At 45.7% G+C, this 22,507-nt stretch overlaps 2 protein-coding genes across 3 annotated transcripts in view; one reads left to right on the forward strand and one right to left on the reverse strand.

Annotated features, from left to right (window-relative positions):
* The window catches only part of Sarnp (SAP domain containing ribonucleoprotein), a 67,458-nt gene extending 60,732 nt beyond the window's left edge, over positions 1–6,726 (forward strand). The window contains exons 11-12 of one of the 2 annotated variants that reach the window (XR_003850452.1): positions 6,527–6,651; positions 6,702–6,726. Coding sequence is in view for 1 of the 2 variants with exons in the window: in XM_008838991.3 (XP_008837213.1) it covers positions 6,527–6,568 (42 nt within the window). In the remaining variant the exon portion in view is untranslated. The other variant, XM_008838991.3, reaches the window with a different exon arrangement.
* A 6,102-nt stretch (positions 6,727–12,828) lies between these two features.
* Positions 12,829–22,506, reverse strand: Gdf11 (growth differentiation factor 11; the record flags this gene model as incomplete). Its single annotated transcript, XM_017799618.2, has 3 exons — positions 12,829–16,043; positions 16,705–17,102; positions 22,185–22,506. Coding segments are annotated over 3 exons (1,101 nt in total), but the record flags the coding sequence as incomplete, so codon positions are not given.
* Between the last annotated feature and the right edge of the window lies 1 nt (position 22,507).

A 22,507-nucleotide genomic window follows, 5' to 3' on the forward strand; every position in this document is an offset into this window, starting at 1 on the left:
CCCTGTAGCCCCAGCTGTCCTGGAACTTACTATGTAGACCAGGCTGGCCTTGAACTCACAGAGATCTGCCTGCCTCTGCCTCCCAAGTGCTGGGATTAAAGGCGTGCACCACCACGCCCAGCCCAACTTTTTTTTTTTAATAATTTTTTTTCATTTATATGTTGGGGGGGCGTACATGTGTGCCATAACAAGCTTGTGGAGATCAGAGGACAGGTTAGTTCTCTCCTTCCACCATGTGGGTCTCAGACATTGAAGTCAGACTTGGCAGCAAATGCTTTAACCTTCCAATCTGTCTCACTGCCCCTGCATTTGGTTTTAGCATTTGTTTGTTTGGGTTTTTTGTTGTTTCATTCGTTTGATTTTTTTTTTGCTTGTTTTCTTGTTTTTTTTTTTAATTTTTTTAAAAAGTTTGTTTTTATTTTATGTGTATGAGTGTATTGCCTGCATGTAGGTGCACCCATGCTGTGCAATGCCTGTGGAAGTCAGAAGAAGGCATTGGATTCCCTTGTAACTGGTGTTAACCTATAGTTGTTAGCTGCCATGTGGGTCCTTTGTAAGAGCACCCAGTACTCTTAACTGCTGAGCTCTCTCTCCAGCCCCAAGTTTTGTTTTTTTGAGACAGTGTCTCAGTATGTAAACATGGCTGGCCTAGAACTCAGAAAAAATATACCTGCCTCTACCTCCTAGAGTGTTGGGATGAAAGGTGTGTCACCAGGCCTGGCAGTCAACTTTTTAGAAATAAACCATAAGCTGGGTATGGTAGCGCATGCCTTTAATTCTAGCACTTGGGAGGCAGAGGCAGGCTGATCTCTGTGAGTTTGAGGCCACCCTGGTCTACATAGTGAGTTCCAGGCCAGCTGAGGCTACAGGGAGACCTTGTCTCAAAAAGCCAAAATAAAGTAAAATAAAAATAAACTATAAGAGTCCAATTTGTGCTGCCCATATACTTAATCGTGGGCATGAGACTATCCACTCATCCACTGGGTGGTGATTGCCCAACCAGAGACTACACCCTTAAACAAAACTGACTTTCCCTCTCCCAGAAGCTATCAGTGTTTCCTCAGGGGTGGGAACTCCATGCTATAATGTTGACTGGCTTGATCCTGTGCAGGCCACCACAGCTGCTGGGAGTTCACGAGGGCAGCAGTCCTGTCATGTCCAGAAGACCCTGCTTTGCTCTGGTTCTCCCTGACCTCTGACCCTTATCTTTCTGGCTCTTCTGCAGTGATCCCCGAGCCTTGTGGGAGAGTGATATAGATGTCCCATGTGTAGATGAGCACTCTACTGGCTCTTGTCCTCTGTACTTTGATCAGCTGTGAGTTTCTGTGTTAATCACCATCCACTGCACAAAGAAACTTCTCTGATGAGGTCTGAGAGCTGCACTCATCTATAGGTCTAGAGATACTAATTTAGAGGACAGTTTGACTCTGTCCGTTTAGTAAAATAATTGTAGTAGGCTCACCCCTAGGGCCTCTGAGCTCTCCAACTATATGTTCTTGGCCAGATTACAGTACCAGGCTTGTGTTTCCTCCTGCCACTATTGTAACAATGGGCATGTCTTGCCACCCTGGTCATTATTGTAGTTCATAGGTTCACAGCTGACTAAGACTGTTGATGACTTTTCCCCAGCAGTTTACATAGCACCTTCTGGTACCATGAAAGCTGACCAGCAGCTAGGAAACTTCTTCAGTATCAACTTGATTTCTCCATGTCTTATGACCAAAGTATGTGGTGTCTTCAGCAATAAGGTCTTGCCATCAAGTTCTAGTGAGCAACCAAGAGTAAGGGCAATAGCCTATATTGTTTTGTGGGTCTTTGGGACACCCTCAACTAATGGTTCCAAGAGAGGTATCCCACATCCAGCACTGGGCTTTTTATTTGGCAACCTATGCCTAGCCTACTTAAGTACCCAAAATGAGGCCAGAGAGATGACTCAGTGGTTAAGAGAGCTTGCTGCTCTTGCAGAGGACAGGATTTGGTTCCTAGTGCCCATATCCAGTAGGCTTACAGCCACTTAGAACTCCAGCTCCAAGAGATCCAATACTTCTGGCTTCTTCACGTGCATGGGAGCACACACACACACACAAATAAAAATAAATATTTAAGTGCCCACAGGCATATTTGACTTTTGCTTTAGAATGTTTTTCAGGATAAGGTAGTCACAGAATAATTCAGTATTTGAGTCTGTTAGCCTAGTAGTCAAGAGCAGGAGATTTAGAATTAGGTGAACTGGTGTAAGTGTCTCTGAAGACTGAGGCAGGAGGATTGCCATGTGTTCAAGGATACTGTGGTCTGAGTAAGTACCAAGCCAGCTAAGTCTGCTTAGTAGTATCCTCTCTAAACAAAACAAAAAGTCACTCTGCTACTTAGTATTTCTTGTAAGTTACAGTACTGTGCTGAGCCTTAATTTTACTGTCCCAGAAATGGAGATAATATGTCTACCACAAAGGCAGACTTTTAAGAACAAATGAAACAAACCTATATTTTTTTAAAAAAAGATTTTCAGGGCTGGAGAGATGGCTCAGTGGTTACGAGCACTGACTGCTTTTGCAGAGGACCTGGGTTTGATTCCCAGCACCTACAAAGCGGCTAAAAACCGTTTTTTTGTTTTGTTTTAGTTTTGGTTTTTTTTGGGGGGGGGTCTTTTTGAAACAGGGTATCCCTGTAGCCCCAGCTGTCCTGGAACTCACTATGTAGACCAGATCCGCCTGCCTCTGCTTCCCAAGTGCTGGGATTAAAAACTGTTCTCAACTCCAGTTCCAAGGGAATCCGATACCCTCTTCTGACCTCCAAGGCATTGCATGACATGGGTGCACTCACATACATGGAGGCAATACACTCGTACACATAAAATAAAATAAATAAATGAAAGATTTAAAGATAAAATAGGGGCTGGAGAGATAGCTCAGCGGTTAAGAACACTGACTGCTCTTGCAGAAGACCCAGGTTCAAATCCCAGCACCCACATGGCAGCTAACAGCTGTCTGTAACTCCAGTTCCAGGGGGTCTGACAGCCTCTTCTGTCTTCCGTGGGTATTGCACGACATGGTGCACTTACCTACATGCAGGCATACACATAAAAAATAAAATAAAATATGTAAGATTTTAGATTTTGGGTTGGAGAGATGGCTCAGCGGTTAGGAGCACTGACTGCTCTTGGAGAGGACCTGGGTTTGATTCCCAGCACCCACATGGTGGCTAACAACCATCCATGACTCCAGTTCCAGGGGAATCTGATGCCTTCTTCTGATTTCGCAGGCATTGCATGACATGGGTGCACTTACACACATGCAGGCAATACACTCATACACGTAAAATAAAAATAAATAAAATATTTAAAATATTTTAGATTTTATCTAAGATGCTTGGGGATGGGGTGGGGTGACATACACCTTTAATCCCAGAACTCTGGGGACAGAAGCAGGCAGATCCCTCTGAGTTTGAGAACAGTCTGGTCTACATAGTGAGTTCATGTCAGTCAGGGCTACATACTGAGACTCTCTCTCAAGATAGATGGGTGGGTGGCTGGCTGGCTGGCTGGATGGATGGATAATGAGACTCTGTCTCAAGATAGATGGATAGATGGATGGTTGGATGGATGGATGCTTGGAATGGGGTCTCTAAATCATTTTGTAGTATTAAGTAGTAGATTTTTTTTTATGTCTTCCTCTTATCACTTTCCACTTTGTTTATTATTTGTGTGCAAGGACATGCTTATGAGGGTCAGAGGACAATTTTGTGGAGTTGGTTCTCTCCTTCTACCTTTACGTGGGTTTTAGGGATTGAACTCAGATTGCCAGGCTTGTGTGGCATCCACTTTGTACACTTCGTATGTATATATGAGTGCCTGCATGTATATATGTGCACCATGTACATGCCTGATGCCAGCAAGCCATAAGAGAACATCAGGTACCATGGAACTGGAGTGAGAGGTAGTTGCTAGCCACCATATGGGCGCTGGGAACCAAACCCAGCTCCTCTGCAACAGCAGGAAGTGCTCTTAGCCATTAAGCCATTTTTCTAGTCCCTCTATTTGTTGAGACTGTGTCTCCTACTGAAATTAGAGGTCACTCTGAGGATCTGCCTGTCTTTATACTCTGTCTACTAGGTTTACAGATACGTACCACCATGCCCAGATTTCACATGGCTACTGGAGATACAAATTCAGGTCTTTGTGCTTGATGTGGCAGTTACTTTGCCAACTGTGCCATCTCCCCAACTTCTCAATCTTTGTTATTGTTAATAGAGCCATCTTTATTATTATTTTTTATTAGTTTAAATCCTCAAGGGGTATAGCATCACATAATTCTCTGTCTAGTAGTCTTGGCATGAGATTGCTTTGGAATTTGACACAAACCATGCCACTGTTTCCATGGACCTGAGTTATCATTCTCCAGATTGGTTTTGTTCAGTTTGCCACGAGGCCTCAAATTCAGAGATCTGTTTGCCTCTGCCTCCTCAATGCTGGGATTAAAGGCAGTTGTGTTGTTGGGTTTTTTTGTTTTTATATCTAAGCACATCCTTTGCTTAAGTTAAATTCAGTTTCATCTTGGGAACACCTTCAATTTTAAGAAGAGCTATGTGTTCCCATTGGTTCTGGAAACCCCGCTTATAGCCAATAAAAATAGTCTTGTACCACAGCCTTCCAGACATACTTTGCGTTTTAGAAGTTCTGTTTCCAGCAGGCCTCCACAGGCTCAAAGATGGTAGAAATGGAAAGAAAGCTCACTTCTTAGTATAACTTTATTTACAAATGGTTCCCCCAAATGAAAGAGAATGTTAGAGGTTGTGGTGCAGTTTATGTGTATGAAACCCCAGATTCAATCTCTAGTACTTCTAGGAAAAAGAAAATAAGAAAGAAAAGAAACCAAAATGAAAGATTTGCCCTTTTTTTTTTCTTTTACTGTAACTGCTGAAACAAGCCCTCAAAAAACTGTTTAAGACTGGGCATGGTGGCAAATACTTTACCATGTAAGCCATCTCCCTATCCCCTAAAGTGTTTTTATGAGTTAATGTCCAGAGTCAGTCTCATAAACCATGAAAAATCACAGTTAAATTGATATAATACTCTTTTTTGGGGGGGGGGTGTTTTGGAGACAGGGTCTCCCTGTAACCCCAGCCCACCTAGAACTTGCTATGTAGACCAGGCTGGCCTCAAACTCACAGAGATCCACCTGCCTCTGCCTCCCAAGTACTGGGATTAAAGGCATGCACCACCACACCTGGCTGATATAACACTCTTTACTAGGAAAAAAGCTGAAGAATCAGTATATTTTGTGCTACTGAAATAAAATGCTACTTGTATCTGCTTGCTTACTGATTTACCAGGATGAACTCAAAGTAAACTGAAGCTTTTTTTCATTTCTGGTTAGAATCACTTCCTCCTTAAGGAAGCTATAAGCCAGGTATTGCACTAAGTAGGTCATTGGCTTGAGGATTGAATGGTTGAAAGAACAGTGGCTTTTGTTAGAAGAGTGAGTGCTTATAAGGAAGTAGTAACTTCTGACACTAATGCTGTTTACATAAACCAGTTTTGTTTGTTTCCAAGGAATTGTGTCAGTCCAAGTGGAGTGAGTGTGACTTGAATATATTCAGATTTTTTTTTTTTAAGAATCTGTATTAAGGGCTAGAGAGATGGCTCAGCGGTTAAGAACACTGGCTGTTCTTGCAGAAGACCCAGGTTCAAATCCCAGAACCTACATGGCAGCTAACAACTGTCTGTAACTCCAGTTCCAGGGACTCCAACAGCCTCTTCTGTTCTCTGCAGGCATTGCATGGCAATACATGCATACACATAAAAGTAAAAATAATAAATAAAAAAAATCTATTAAATCTTCAGTGTGAATTGACTACAGAAAGGTGTTCTGGGACAGTAACTGAAGTGAAGATGAAAGACAAGTGGTTTTTGTGTGTCACTCATGAAAGGAAAAGCTCCCACTGTCTGATTTTGTGGCCTCTTTCTGGCGATGCCTTCCTTAAGAGATCCATAACAAGGACTTCTTGCAAACACCCTTCCTCCTCCAATTTATTCTGTTAGCACTGAAGATTTGCATGCTTCTCTTGGACTGTAGGCCTAAGGCAGAGCTACTGCCTCATCCTGACTGTTCAAAAGAGCATCCCCACCACCTCTCCCTCTGTGGTTGGTGTTGATTAACCTTTTGCCCTCTGAAATCGCCCATCTTCCACTGGTTGGAAGACTTTCCCTACCATGTTAACGACAAATTATTTCCAAGCTAGCTTATTTGAAGGCTGAATCATCTTTTCTTCTTCAGGAAATCTTTCCATTTTCTGCCACTATGCTCTTCCTTCTCTCCCCTGGTTCCCCTTAATCTTCTCACCTTCTTTTTCACTAAACGTCCCCAGCTCTGACCATATATAATGGAGGGACTCAGGAATGAAATCTCTGACTTGAGGTCTGAGTTGTCCCTTAGATCTTGTGACAGTTCATAGGAGTTTGATCAGAACAGCCAGGAACTTACTCTCCCATTGTCTTACAGGCTAATTCTTTTCTTCTTTTTCCTTACAGGCAAAGAAGAGGAAAAGAGCAGAGCGCTTTGGGATTGCATAATGAAAAGTTCTTCATGCTTTCTGCTACCTAGTGACCTAGTGATTTCCATTTCCAAAATTCTCATACACACACACACACACACACGAGTGATTTCCATTTCCAAAATTCTCATAAACACACACACACGCACGCGCACACACACACACACACACACACACACATATATATATATATATATATATATATATATATATATATACACCTAAACCTAAATGCACAGTCATGTGCCTACATCCTTCCCATTGCAGTGAGGAAGCATGTGTGTACCTCAGGTACATCCATGAACTCTAGCAGCAGCAGTTTGACTTAACTGTTCTTCTACCTTTAAGGTTGTTGTGTTTTTGTTTTTAATTATTTTGCTTGTTAATAAAAAAGGAAAGAAAAGAGAACATGTGTTTTATTAGGTGTTCCTTTTAAAAAGGTTCCTGGAGCCACATTAGACCAGATAGAGGGAGTTTCAGAGGCAGAAATTTGGGGGCCTTAGCTATAACGCCTTTATCCCTTGGAAAAGAAGATAAGGAAGAGGATTGAGTCTGCCTTTTAAGCCTACGTATTATCTTCATACTTAACAACATGCTTTTATTTTTATTTTCCATGACAAGACCAAGTTACCCCAAGTGTTTGCTTTAGAAGGTTGACGTGACCCATTGAGATAAAATAGGGAAAACAGCCGGGTATGGTGGCGCACGCCTTTAGTCCCAGCACTTGGGAGGCAGAGGCAGGAGAATCTCTGTGAGTTCAAGGCCAGCCTGGTCTACATAGTGAGTTGAGGTCAGCTGGGACTACAGGGAGACCCTGTCTCAAAAAAGACCAAAAAAAAGGGGGGGGGGACATTCAAGATTTTAGGAAATGAAAAATATAAGAGCTAATGATTTTAATAATGAAGTTTTATTTATAAAGTAAAGTCCATAGTAAAGGAAGGGCCCGTTTTCCAGTATGACCTGTCATGGTACTGTTTGATTTAGCAGAAGTCAGTGTGTGAGACCTTGTTTATATAGCTCAAGAAAGCAGATGAGCTGGCTACCCCTAAAGTAGAAGAAAGTATAGAAATCGAAAGCATGGCAGGAGATGTCAGCAGTTGTTGCCTAGATCATTGAGAACATGAGTGGAACTAGATGTGTCTCCTCTAGCCCCCACCCCCAAGTACTGGGGATTGAACACAGAGCCTTGCACATACTACATAAGCACATTACTGCTGAGCTACACCCCAAACCTGCTTTCACTTTCTAGTTAAGCTCTGTGCCAGGTTGTGCTTTTCTGTTGCAAAAGTGTGCTATTGTAGTTTTGGTGATTTAATGTGTCTTGGATATCATTAAAATTCATTTTCCTTGCCAAACCACCTACTTAGGAAAAGTTTGGCGCTCCCAAGCAGGTTGCTTGTTTGCATTTCAAGTTATATCTGAAACTTGGTACTTAGGACTTCTTTTTGATATGTTAACATAAGGTTTTTGTCTCTTCTCTCCCACCCTCTCTTTTTCCTTTCCTGGTTTTTGAGACAAGTTCTCACTATGTAGCCTGAACTGGTACATGGATATAGCCCAGAGAAGCCTTGAAGTCCAGGCAGCCTTCTTATCTGGCCTTCTCTGAGAACTGGGATTACAGCATGCACCTGTCATTGGGTTTCTCATTTATTATCCTTTTTTTAAAACTTATATGTATGTATGTGTGTGTGCCTGTTTGTATGTTCATGCAGGCACCCACAAAGGCCAGAAGAGGGCATCAGATCCCCTGTTGTGAGCTGCCTGATAAGGGTGCTGGGAACTAAACCCAGGTCTTCTGCAAGAGCAAGTGCTCTTAACCACTAAACCATCTCTCCAGCCCTGGGTTTCTCATTTAAGTCTTCATATAAAAGCTTGGTTTGGGGGATTTTCTTTAGAAAAGTCATAAAAGTTAAAAGTCTGATAGCTTACCTGAAAACTTTGCTACCATAATTAGATCCTGTGTTGCTGTGGTATAATCTTTGTCCTTTACCCAAAACCTAGATGGGTTTGTGACGAATAAAAAGTTAATAGCTTGGGGCTGGAGCGTTGGCTCAGCAGTTAAGAGCACTGACTGCTCTTGCAGAGGACCCAGGTTTGGTTCCCAGCACTGACATGGTGGCTAACAACCATCCATAACTCCAGTTCCAGGGGCTCTGATGCTCTTTTCTGACCTCTGCAGGCATTGTACAACACAGGTGCACTTATATGCATAAGGCAATACACTGATAATATATAAAATACAATTTAAAAAAAAGTTAATAGTTCAGCTTTCCTCCCATAATCCTTTACCACCAAGCATGATATGTACTTGTAATCACAGCACTTACAGAGCAGAAGTAGGTGGATCACTCGATTTCAAGGCCTGCCAGTTAAACAATGAGACCCTATTTTTAGAAAACAACAAAAACCCTCTGCACAAGTCTCTGGTTGGAAGAAAAGCAGGAACCTAAGTTTAGGTACTTTAGGAAAACTGCCGTGGAGAGCAGATCCGAAGATTCTGGATTTGTTGTAAATTTTGCTCCTTCTGAGTTATTAGGAAAACTGAAGAGAGAGAAAGTTGGTTAAATATTTGTTCCCTTCTCATCCAAATCATACAATTAGTGACTTAGCCTTTTCTCCCATTCTCTTCTGTTAGCCTCCCTTTTTTTACTTCAGGCTATGTTCTCCAGACTTTTTCCTTTTTAAAATATATTATTTTTATTTTATGTGTATGAGTGTATTGCCTGCATGTATGTGAGTGCACCCGTGTTGTGCAGTGCCATGGAAGTCAGAAGAGGGTATTGGATTCCCCTGGAACTGGAGTTACAGACAGTTCGTAGCCACCATTTGGGGGCTGGGAATCGAACCCGGGTCTTCTGCAAGAGCAGTCACTGCTCTTAACTGCTGAGCCATCTCTCCAGCCCTAAAACAACTTTTTTTCTTTCTTTGATGTCTCCGCCTGAAAACCAGAGAGAATCTTTTCTGTATCGGGACAGATTTTAAGTGTATTCAGTGTTTATACCTCCGGATGGTTTAAATATTTAGTAAAAAGTTGAGGGAATAAAACAGATACTGGTAATAGGATGAAGCAGTGTGGGAACTATTTTTTATCCTCCATAACATTCTAGGGACATATTTAGCTTTACTACCTAGGATTCTTTCTGCACACTGTCCCCCTTGGTTTTGAGACAGAGTTGTACAATGTGATCTAGACTGGCTTCACAAACTTACAGCATCCTCCTGATTCTGCTGGGATTGCTAACACACCTGGTAGGATCCTCTTAATGGTTTTATTAGGGGGGGGAGAGAGAGAGAGAGAGAGAGAAGAGAGAGAGATGAATGCGTAGGTGGAGACAGATTGTGCATGTGTAGGCCAGAGGTCCACATCAGCTTTCTTCTTTGATCACTACCTTGTTTATTGAGACAGTCTCTTACTGAGCCTGGGTTCACTGATTTAGCCAGGCTGGCTGGCCAATAATTTCCAGAGAGCTCTGTCCCCTAGAGACAGATTCCATGCTGCTGGGTGCTGGGGTTCCAAACTCAGGTTCTCATTGCTTGAGCGGCAGGCACTTTACTGAGCCATCCTACCTGCCTGATTCTATTAAGATGTAATTGTCTTTACTCAGTGCTTTCCCCAAATCTTGTATAGTGTTTCTCAAATGTACTGAGATTTTCTTTCTTTTTTTTTTTAGTTAACCCTTTATTTCTACAATTTTTCATAATAGTTGGTCAGAAGCTTCTCTAGCCTCTAAGACTGGCCATCAAGTCCTCTTCTTTCTGTCTCATAGTCATTCCATTCATGGAGCATGAAGAGTTGAGAAGCCTGTGTTTACTAATTTAGTCTTTAAATCTAAGTCTTTGTTTTGTTTGGCTAGACAAACATCTAGGCTTGGAATTCTCTATCTGGAATCCAAATACTCTCCTCCTTATCTCTCAGCCTCCCTCTTGTAGCTGATCAGCATTGACGTTCCCTACATACCTAGCTCTTAATGGAGTCTGTAAAAGCTGTGGCAGGAACTGGCTTCCTTAGCTGTGAATCTGCAGCTTACTATGGCTCTCTAGGCTCATTCTCTTTCTCACCATCATCACCCTAAATGCCAGTCCATTTTGCTCCAGCTGAGAAATGCTGAAGGTAGTCAGTCAGCTAATGCTTCTGTCAGGGTGAAGGCTATAGGGAAGAACTTTTTCAAAACTTCTTCTACATGAGTCCTTTGACAGGCAATGCCACTGGTGTCAGATTATTGAATTCCCTCAAAATTCCAACCTTTTTTTTTCTCCCAAGACAGGGCCTCATGTAGCCCAGGCTAGCCCCAAACATGCTGTGTAGCTGAGAATGACCTTGAGTTTCTGATCTTCCTGCCTCCTCTTCTTGAGTGTTGTATTCCAGGTCTGTGCCTGGTTTCGTGCAGTCTGCAGTGCTGGGGATGGAACTCTGTGCTCCGTGTACACCAGGAAAGCACTCTACAAACCTAGCTACATCCCCATCCCTAACCTCTTTCTCTTGTTTTCAGATTCTTGTTTTCCCTCCAAAGGATTTGGAAAAGGTTTCACACTTCTGCAGTCCCTTTGACCCAAAGGTGTTCCTCAGCTTTCTCATTCTTTCCGTTGTCCCTGTATTTAGTTTTCCACCTTTCATATCATTTAACAGACTAGATTACAATGTAATACTGTTTGTTAAACTACCTTATTCTACCATATTGGCTCTGAAATCTGACAGGGCAAATTAATCATTCTGTGACTCTTTCCAGATTTTATATCAATAGGAACCCTATTGTGAGGGTTGCTGTGAGAATTAAATACTATGTACTTAGCCTAAATTACATACCACCCTGTAGTTTGCATAGTAGTCATTTAAGACATATTAGCTCTGAAGTTTACTAGAGTAAAATGAAGATTTAGAATAAGTGGAATTTTTTTCCTCCCTGAGTAGGTTCCAGCTAGAGGATGGAGTTGGATGAGTAGAGTGATTTGGGCCCTTGTGTATATGAATATACCTTCTGCATTTGTTTGGAGGTTTGAAGACTGGGAAGAGGCCAGGGCATTACCCCCTCGAATCTAGCTTCTTGACAGGAAAGCTTACCTTATCACCTGGGATAGTGACTTTTTTGCTGCTCCTTACATCCAAAAACTTGTCAGAGGAGCCTGGCATGGTTGTGCATGCTTTTAACCCCAGTACTTGGGAGGGAGAATAAGTTCCAGGCCAGCCAGACTCACAAACAAGGGGTTGGAAAAGATGGCTTAGCAGTTAAGAGCACTGACTGCTTTTGCAGAAGACACTGGTTTGGGATCCGACATCCTCTTCTGACTTCTGTGGGCACTGCATACATGGGTGCACACAAAACAGCCATACACGGAATAAAAAAATGTAATGCCGGGTATGGTGTGTTCACCTTTAATCCTAGCACTTGGGAGGCGGAGGCAGGTGGATCTCTGTGAGTTGAAGGCCAGTATGGTCTACATAGTTCCAGGACAGCCAGGCTACATAGTGAGACCCTGTCTCAAAAAAAAAAAAAAAAAAAAAAAAAAAAAAAAAAAAATTGTCAAAGATACAGTACAGGCTAGCTGCTTGTGCACTGGCTTGGAAGGTGAATCAGGAAAAGGAAGACTTAAAAGGCATCCCAGTTTTTTCTAAATGTCTTTGCAGGAAACAAATGGGCAAAAGGAGAAAATACATTTGTTACGAGTCCCAACCTCACCTGTTTTCAATCTGTGTTTTGATTGGTCTAAGGTGGGGTCAATTTGCTGATAGAACTAATGGAATGGAGAGAGCAAGTTGACCACTTTGGATCCTCAGTGCAACTCAGGCAAGATTCTTTTGCCATCTCTATCTCTTAGGCCTTGGGAATTGTGTTGTGGGCCCATGGGAGCAACTTTTTATAGAGGGCTCAGTGATTGAGATGCTCAGCCACTTGTGTTACATAGGCAAAGCAAAGAGCTTTGGTTTAGTTTGGGTTACTGTCGAGGCAGCCTAGGACTATAAGACTGAAAAGTAGGACAGATGACATTCTGTAGGGTCATTTCAAGAGAAATTTTAGATTTTTCATCCTGTGGGGGCTAGGAAATGCTTTTGTAATCTTTGGGACTGTTCGTATCCAGAATTACTGTAGGTCTCCTCCCTTTCCCATTCTCTGTCCGTCCTTAGACTACGTGTCCCAATCCTCACCCAAATGCCCTTAGTGTTTTCTCTTGCTGCAAGGACATCATCTTAATCCTAGAATAAAAGGTTTCCTCTCTTAGATCCTCTTCAGTTCTTGGTCTTCTGGGTATAAATGTGACGCTTGATTAGGGAGAGCTCAGCACTGAATTCTAAACTCTTTGACTGCTTTTATTTTTCTTTTTTCAGGTTCAAGTGCTGGATTGTGTCATGTGACTATCCCAAAACTAGAGCACCCTATGGCCATCTTTGCCCTCTGTCACATAACTTGAAAACTGTCTGATGGCCTTTTTTGCAGTGGTTCCTTCCAGGAAGCTTTGATTTCAGCAAAGCAGTCCTTTCCTGGCATTCCAGTGCCCCTGTCAACCCCGTACTCCTCAAACACCCTTTACAAAGGCAATCACACACATGATGTAACAAATACACAAAGTAATGAAATACACTAATAATGATATGTTCAGAGGAGCACTGGCCAGGCCCACAAGTAAGGTGTGGGAAGAGGGGCTGGCTCCCGCTGAATTGCTAGGTCATGTCCTCAAACCCCTTTATTCTCACACCTCTTACAGGATAGAGAAGGTCAGGGGACTGAGACTTAACTCAGATTTGTATTCATAAGAACTCCTCCCCCTTGGAAAGGTATTTACTTGGTGGTAATAAAGGGGCAGTATTTGAAGTGTCCTCCAAGTTTAATGCCCCAGCTCTCTAGAGAGAAGTAACCTGATGCCTAATTGCCCAACCCCTACCTTTTCCAAGATCAAGAGGCATTTGACCTTGGAAGATAGCATCTTCACTCTGCTTTTCTGTTCCTCTCTTCCATCAAGGAAATATGATGGATGTTGATGGTTAAATGTGTCTTATTCTTTAAGACAGGGGTAGAAAGAAGGATGAACAGGACCAGAGAAGAGGCTTGAGCTAACAGCTGCTACATGGGACGTGAGTTGAAAGGCTTAACAGCCCCTGCCTATGGAAACACCTTATCTCATTTTCTCACTATGAGAATAGGAATAAGATGCTAAGGATAGTCACGTACCTTTGTCACTTCTATAGTTTGGTCCAAGTGAGAGAGACATGCTCTCAGGAAGAACAAGCCTTCCTTGTCAGGCTTTACTTCAGTCCTGTTTCTACCAGACCATAACTACTGTCTCTGCCAGTGACCATTTTGCTGTAGCCTTCCCCACCCCCCAGACTCTGGTCTAGAGCCAAGAGGTCACTGGTGAGGTATGGATGGGGTGTGGGGATTCTCAACTCCTTGGCTTCAGGCACTGTCCAGCTGGGAGGCAGAGGGGAACTTGTATTCTGAAGCCTGTCCATTAAGCCTCGCATCTCTTCGCCATTATTCTGGTGCCCTGGTTATCTAGTCCCACAGCGAGAGGTATTTTACGTCCATAAAGTGCCCGTGGTAAGTGCTCAGAATTCATCTCTTGGCTGTGGCGGGTGCTGCTGTTTCTCATTCCATCAAGGGGAAGAAATTGAGGCACAATGAGTCCAGAGGAGGGTGGGTCAGGATTGTGGGAGGCATGAATGGGCCCAGCTAGTAACTTGAAGTGGCAACTAGTCTCTTCCTGCTTCCTAGCCTTCCAAACTAGAGTCTCCACCCTTCCCATCCTCTGTTATAACTGGCCTTGTCATATGCCTTTCCCTATTGTACTGTCCCCTTCCTGTTGCCAGGTACTGCTATATTCCAAAAATAAAAGATAAAGATTATAGATACTCTGCTCCCTTGTTCTCCTTTCTTCCACCCTGAGCTTTGGGGTAGGGGGACTAAAATGTCCCCCCTTCAGAATCCCTTCCACCTTGGTCTGCTGGCTGTATTCCCTAGCCCAGAGCAGTGATTTGGGTTCAAATGCTCTGAACCTTCAGCCTCTTCACTATTTTCTTGACCCTTAACCCTTCCCAGACCTGGGGAACTCTGGGATTTCTACTTTTTATTGACCTGAAGATAGAGGCTGAGAGCAGAGGCATTCCACAGGCTCTTTGGTCTCTTGGCTGAGGGGAATTTGGGCATAAGCAGGCTGTACCCTCTGGCTGAGTAATATGAAGGTGGGCCTGAGGGGTAGGTTAGTGGCTCTCACAGATTCTGGATGTTGAGGGCTCCCCTCCCCCAGCTCTTAAGTCCTAACTTCTTACTGTTTCCATGACCACTCAGTTCAACCTGTTTGGCTCAAGGAGGTTGGTTAGGGTGATTATGGGTTAGAAACTTCATGTGTCAGCCCTCTTGCCCTTTACTCCCATTCCCAACCCTGGAGGCTTTAATACAAGTGCTTAAGTAGGTGGGTATTAGGGAAGAGCAGGGTTTGGGGAATAAGGGACAAATGGAGGCATAGTGGGCAGGATCCCTCGTATTCCAGTAAAGCCAAATACCAAAAAATGAAAAAAATCACAATAAATAAATAAATTAAAAAAAATCCCCAAATCCTTACTTTGCCCCAGCCTCATTCCACTTCCTCTGGCTACTGTTGGAGGGAGAGAGGGAAGAAGCTAAGAATGAATTTTTGATTTACTCCTACTGAGTTGTCAGGGGAACTCCCCAAACTCTACCAAGCCTCTTACCTTGCTGATGGAAAAAGGAAGCTTGGGGTGGGGCTTTCACTTTACTCCATTTCAGTCTCTTTCTCAGTGTTTGCCTAGTCACTTATCTCTTCTGTCTCTCTATTCCTTTGCCTTCTCAGTGTTGCTCTGTTTGTTCGTCTGTCTCTATCCTTCCATCTTCTTCCTGTCTCTACATCTCTGTCTTCTTGCCAAACCTTCTCACCTGCAAATCTCAGATACATTCCACCCTGACTGCCCTTCCTTTCCCCCAACCCCTCACCTCTCCATCCCCACCTGCCTCCCTCTGTTGTATTGCACACTACTTGGTCAGGGAACAAGGTGTGATGTTCATGGGAAGAGGTGGAGGGAGCTCTAGGGCTTGAGGGGATGGGGACCAGGGCTGGGGTTCTTGGGATAGGGTTTGTGAGGGAGGCATCCACTGTCCCCCACCTTAGGAGCAGCCACAGCGATCCACCACCATGCCAGGGATCTTGCCGTAGATAATCTGCTGCTTGTCATTGAAGTAGAGCATGTTGATTGGGGACATCTTGGTAGGGGTGCAGCAGGGCCCAGCAGAGCCTCTTGGATTGGCCTGTTGCACCAAGTGGGTGTGCGGATACTTTTGCATGAACATGTACTCGCACTGGCCGGAGCAGTAGTTGGCCTTGTAGCGCTTAGGTGCGATGATCCAGTCCCAGCCAAAAGCCTCAAAGTCCACTGTGAGGGGATATCGGCAGCAGCGGGACTCACTCGAGTGCTCATCGCAGTCTAGGCCTAGGTTCCGCCGGGACCGTTTTGTGTTCTCTAGGACTCGAAGCTCCATGAAAGGATGCTGAAGGTCGGGGAGAGGGGAGAGAGATGTGACATAGCCCTGAACAGTTCTCTTCCCTGTCCTTTCCTACCTGCCTATCAACAGGAGCATGAGAACAGAAACCACTGATATCTTCACCTGTCCACTGCTCTATCCCCCAGTCCTCATCTTCTACCCATTCTCTTCCCATTTAGCCATTTCTTCCTTTCCCTAACTTTTTTTCCTGGTAACCTGACCTTTATTAGACCCTCAGCCCAGAACCTCATCCAGGGCCAAGGATTTGGGTTTTTTATTTTTTGAGATGGAATCTCATGTAGCTCAGACTGGCCTCAAATTTGCTATGTGGCAGAGAATAGCCTTGAACTCCCAGTCCTGCCTGGCCTCCCTAGTGTTGGGATTAAGCACTACCACGCCCAGACAAGGGCCAGTTTCTTGTGTTCCCACGGATCTCCCATTAACTGACAACTTCACCCCAAATCCCGTTTTCAGCTGTTGCCTGGCTTAGATCCCTGAAAAGTGATAGTTGCCACCCCACCTCCACCTCCTCTAGAATCAATTCCTGGCCCCAGAGAAAAAACACTGGTCCCCAACCCCCTTCACATTCCTGATCTACTTTTTCTAATCCCCATCTCTTTAGGGCCAGGTTACACATGTCCACCACCACTTCAGGCCCCCTGCTCACCAGACCCTCAGCTCCTGGCCCAAGGGAGGTGACAGCCAGATCTGTGCCACTGGGATCAAAGGCGTTGATCTCGATGCCCCAGTTGCTCTGTGGCTGGCGGAACCAGCTGTGTAGGACTTGCTTGAAGTCGATGCTCTGCCAGTGGCCGGAACGTGAGTGTAGCTCAATCTTGAGTGAACGGATACGGATGTGACGCCGGCCTCCACCCCCTCCCCCTGTGGTCCCTTCCCCAGTTAGGGGTTTCAGTCGCAAGATCTGCAGGTAGACTGTAGCTGGGCGGGGCACAGGCCGAAGGTAGACCCACAGCTGGGCCTTCAGTACCTTTGTGAACATCACCTTGGGGCTGAAGTGGAAATGGCAACAGAGAGGGCTGCCATCTGTCTGCACTGCAGGGTCCGCTGATAAGAGAGAAGGGGGCACAACATCAGCAAAGGGTGTTTGTGGAGGAGTTCAGCAGCCCTGGGTGGCTTTAGGAGATTCTTCTCAGCTTGTTTGCCAGTTCTTCTTTACCCTTTTCCTGTACCTGTTGTTGGCTACTTTGTCTCTGATGCCCCAAACTGTCTCATCTCTGGGATCTTACTTACTGATCTACACCCATTCCTATCCCATTTCTCCTGACTTATAGGCTCCCCTCTACCAAATGACCTATAAAGATAGTCATCAAGGATGTCTCCCTCCACCTGAGGTCTTCCTTCCAGCTAGTCTCCAACTTCTGAATCTTGAACATCCTTCACAGAAGCTATGCCTCTATCATACCTGCTGTCCTCAGGTCACCTTTCCCCACTTCTGCTCTGGTTTCTCTAGTGAGCAGGTGGAGCGTGGCACCCCATTCACTCCCACCCCAACAAACAAAAAAGGTGGCAGCAGAGGAAACCCAGGGTCCAGAGAGAAGGAGTGTGGGCTAAATTTATTTCACAAAGTAAACCAGAATTCAGATCTAGGCTCTGTATTCCCAATAGCATGCCCATCAGAATGGAACTACCCAGCACTTCCTGTGTATCTGATACCCCATCCCTCTCCCTTCCTCGTCACTCAGCACACATACCCATCTCAGCTTTAGAGGAAGGGAGAAACTTGTTTCTACTTGCCCAGAGCATCAGAGATGATATTCAACACACCAAATCAACTATAATCAGCCATCTTTTCTCCCTTGAGCTTCCTTTGTTTGCTCAGTCCAGTCCTGTAAGTCTTTGCAAAGGTTCAACATCCTAACTTTACGTTTTGACCATTTTCCCTTGTTCAAGACTATAAAGGGTCTCAAAGATGATTCTTGGTGCACTCTTCTGCTTCCATTCCAGCTCCTGTCAGTTCTTTGTCCTAATCTCTTTTGGGGTTTTATTGTTTTGAGACAGATTGTTATTATGTATCCTATGCTATCCTGGAATTCACTATGTAGCCCATGCAGGCCTCAATTTACAGCAGTCCTTCAGCCTCAGCCTCCCAAGCATTGAGATTACAGGATGTATCATCATGCCCAGCTCTTCCTAATCTCTTGTAAATGAGTTATGAATGCCCTAAATCATGTGTCCTTTGGACAGGCATGCCCATTCTAGATAGGAAGAATCTCGAATGAGCCTCTCCAGAGCCATGTAAGTATGGTAAAGTCTAGGCCCTTGCCTATCACATCCAGGTATCTGTACAGTCATAGAGGACTTAAAATTAGTTGTCTCTGGTTAGCTCCCATCACCCCCAGGAAGAGGACCTTCCAAATGTGGTGGGGAAGAAAGTGCTTAATGAGTATATATTCAAAACATGACACACAAAATCCTTCTGCAGCATCTTTTTCCTTGGTTCTTCCAAGATCCCAGTGTTCTGGTAGTTCTCCCAGTTACCCTATTGACTTGAGCTTCACTGGTAATAGACACAGAGGAGTAGAGTCAGGGAATGGAAATTCAGAGATTAGGAAAGTCCTCTGGGTTAGAGAAGATAACTGAGCTCATCAGAAATGATAAGCAACAATCCAAATGGCAGATCATTTCTAATTGCAGCATAGGGTTTGTGTGTGCAGTGTGTGTGTGTGTGTGTGTGTGTGTGTGTGTGTACATGTGTATTACTGATTATCAAACCAAGGGCAACAATCCAATGGCAGATCATTTCTAATTGCAGCATAGGGTTTGTGTGTGCAGTGTGTGTGTGCATCTGTGTGCGTGTGTCCGTGTGTGTGTGTGTACATGTGTATTACTGATTATCAAACCAAGGGCCTCACACATACTAGGCAAGCACTCTACCACTGAGCTTCATCCCCAGCACTTTATTATTGAGACCTTCTCACTAAGTTGACCAGGCTGGTCTTGAATTCACCCCATAGCTCAGGCAGGCCTTGAGCTTAGGTTGCGTTCCTGCCTGTCTCTCAAAGATCTGGGGTTACATGACTGCACCACCAGCCCCAGATGGAATGGTCTGTTTCTTGCCATTAGACACTCATCTCTTTGAGGGTTGACGCTTGTTTCATCATTGTGGCTTCAGTGCAGTACTCAGTGAGTACATGCTAGATGGAACCCTTATCTTAAATTAGACAGGCAGGAGACTGAGGGTTCTTCTTAAACTCTGTTTTTTGGCAGCAACCAAAGTATATTTAACCATTGCCTGGCTTGTTAGCCAATATCTAACCTTACCCACTAAACTTCTCAGTGTGATACAAATTCTGAGCATTTTAGACATTGAAAAATAAAGGCTTGTCAATATATACTGGTTTGTTCATTTTAAAAACTAAACATATCCCACTAAAAGCTGAGGCAGGGTAATGGGATAGCCCTCAAGTCTGGTTTCTTCAGACAAGGGTTACCAGGAAATCCACATACATGTCTGTGTATATGGAAGTAGTCATTGAGGTAAGAATGAAAAGAGCCAGAATGAAGGCAGGTTAGAGGAGATAGGATGAGGAATGGGACAAGCAGGAAGATCAAAGAGAGAAGAAATAAGTTTGGAAATTGGGAAACAGGGTGGGCTAGTCAGATGAAGGTAGGGGTTAAGAGGTTAGAGGTAGGGGGGAGTCAGACTTACTGGGATAAAGAAGGGATGACAGGGTGCAAAGGGAGGAACAAAGGAGAAGCAGGTAAAGCCACAGAGGGAAGTGACTTGAGAGCCCCCGACACACACATAGGCCCAGCTCTGTTGAGGAGGGGAAGGGGCCACATCTGTGTTGGATTGATTTGGTTGGTGGCAGGCAGCAGGTCAGGTTTAGTAGGCGGTGCTGGAGGGGGAGAGAGGTCATTGCACTATTTTCAGCAAAGGCCCAACCCCCTCCCTACTCACCGCCTCCCCCCACCACGCACCCTCTCCCAACTCAGGCTGGAAGGCCCAGGGGCAGAAGGTTGGGCTGAGAGGGCAGGGGCCTCTTAGTGTGCACAGGAGAGACAAACTGAGGGGCTGGGCTTGGCTCTCAGAAGGGCAGGGGGCTGGGTTCCCAGGATGAAGGCTGGGGTGGGAGACTGAGGGGATAGAGAGAACTAGGGCAGGCAGAACAGCCTAGAAGGGGTGGGGGCTGGGGTCCAGGGTTAGCTGGGGGAGGGGAGAAGGGGGAGGGGAGCAGAGGCCATCTCTGCTGACAAACACCTCCCCCGATTAGCAGAGCACAAGTCTCTTATTAAAGCGGGTCCCTGGGGATTAGACTATAAAAGTCTCTTTTTCCTTTTCCCCCCTCTCTCTCCCTCCCCTCCCCTCTACTCCCCCTCCCTCCCATAAGGTTGCAGCTAGACTCTTAAAGGGGAAGTACAATACCTGGTTAGAAATCCAGTACCCTGGTTACCCAAGTCCTGGGCTGGTACTAGAATATAAGTTAGGGTGAGACCCCAACCTCATCTGCTGGTGTGCGCCCCCCTCCTGGAGGCTTAACCTGCATTGCCCAATTTATGCATGCAAGATCCCTTCACTTCCTGTCATTCCCCACTGCCAGAGCTATTTCTGGGCTCATGCCTATGGCTAAGGGATGCTAAAGACAGCGAGGGGCAGTGGGGAGATCAGGGCTGGGTCACTCACTCAGGAAATCCTTATATACACCTCACAGACCAGAGTGTCTTTTCTCTCTCAATCCTTAATCTTCAAGCAAACTTCAGGTCACACAATTCCTCAACAACTGTTTTCCAGAATCCTCACCCCCATCCCCGCTCTCAGTCAATCGAAGACTGACCCTGGCTTCCAAAAGTAGAAGCCTTAAGAACAGAAGAGAGACTGAGAACCCAATATCAGATCTCCATGCAAACACACACACATACACACACACACACACACACACAGTTTGGTGTTCTGGTTCTTTGAATTTTCTTTTTTCTTTATAACCCTGATCAAGTTGGAGTTGAGTTCTGCAGAAATTGAGTGGCAGTGCCAGGCACACCACCTTCCAGATGCACACCTGGGTTCCTGTGCCTCTATCATTGGGGTGGACCACTAGGACTCCCCTCAGTCCCCAGCTTTTTATGACCCATCTGCCAATAAACCCACCCCTCAAAGTCATAAAACCAAGGGGGGGGGGCAGTTGCCAAACCTCTAGGGAATAGAGGGCCTGGTTCCCTGGAACTGGGGGGTGGGGGGAGTCAGTGGGGGAAGGGAAGAGGGAGTCATCTGACCCTAGGGAGAGCAGGCAGTGGGGGCGGTAGTATTGGCCTGGATTTTCCAGGCCATAAAATTTCAAAGCAGCTCATGTCTATTAACGTGTTCACCCTCCGTTTGGCCAGGGGTTCGGATGCCTGGGTTCTCCCCATCCCTCTCATCTAGTTCTTTTTCTTTGGATCGTCCTCTGACTTCTTAAGTCCAGCTACGAGTAGAGCGGGTAAATAAGGTTAAGAACGCTAAGGTTTGAGTAACCAAATTACAGTCCTTTAAGCCTCAAGCGTAGTGGAGTTGAGTTCTCTGAGCTCTTTCTGTACCAGGAAGGCGCAGCTTTTCTGGCTCTTAGGGGTACCCAGTGCGAGACCTGTCTCAGGATGGAAAGGCTGGGCTGTTGAGAGGGACACAGGGTTCTGGGATCCTATGCCTGGGTGGGTTATAGGAACACTCAGTTCTCCAAAGGCCGGTGGGCGCGTTACGGAGCACCGGACAGGGTATAGGTGCTGGTGCCAGAGCAGTGGGAAAGATGGCACTGCGGCCCAGCTGGGACCGTGGGGGTCCCACCGCCTCCTAATTCTGTTCTCCAGCCTTCCCCACCTAGCGCTTCAGAGGAGTCGCTGTTGAGTCCCAGTTTCCTGGGGCTGCTTCAACTTGGGTCTTTCTCCGCACACGGGTGGGAGGCAGTAATCTCAACCTGCCCAGTTTGCTCCCCTCCCCCCTCCACAACGCGCCACCTCCCGGGACCCGGCGTGCACTCAACTCCGCTGCCCATCTTCTCTGCTCGAAAAAGTTCTGTGGAGTGGCCCCGCTCCCCAATCCATCAAGTTTTGCAGAAAAGGCTTCCAGGACGCGGCAGCCTGGAGCGCCGGGCTTGCTAGCGCCAGGCGTCCTTCCCGAGCCTGCACCGCACCGCTTGCACCCCACAGCCCACTTACTCTCCTGGGCCATGCTAATGACCGTCTCAGTGGTGGCGTGATACTCGTCCTCTTCCAGGAAGTCCTCGGGCTGCAGTGCGTCGCCTTGGAAGTCATGCAGGTCCAGGATCTGCTGCAGCGGCGGCGCCTTGGGCAGCAGCTGCTTCACCACCTCGCGGCTGATGTTCGGCGCTTCCTTGAGCCGCAGTTTGCTCAGGATCTGCGACTTGATGCTCTCCAGGCGCAGCTCGCGGCTGTGCTGCCGCCACACGCACACCGGGCAGCCGTCCGGCTCCGGCGCCGCGGAAGCGGCTGGCCGGTGCGAACGCTCCCCCGCGGCCCCG

Source organism: Nannospalax galili, unplaced genomic scaffold (genome assembly GCF_000622305.1).
Source record: "Nannospalax galili isolate Female #2095 unplaced genomic scaffold, S.galili_v1.0 scaffold1679, whole genome shotgun sequence".
In the NCBI taxonomy this organism is placed as follows: Eukaryota; Metazoa; Chordata; class Mammalia; order Rodentia; family Spalacidae; genus Nannospalax; species Nannospalax galili.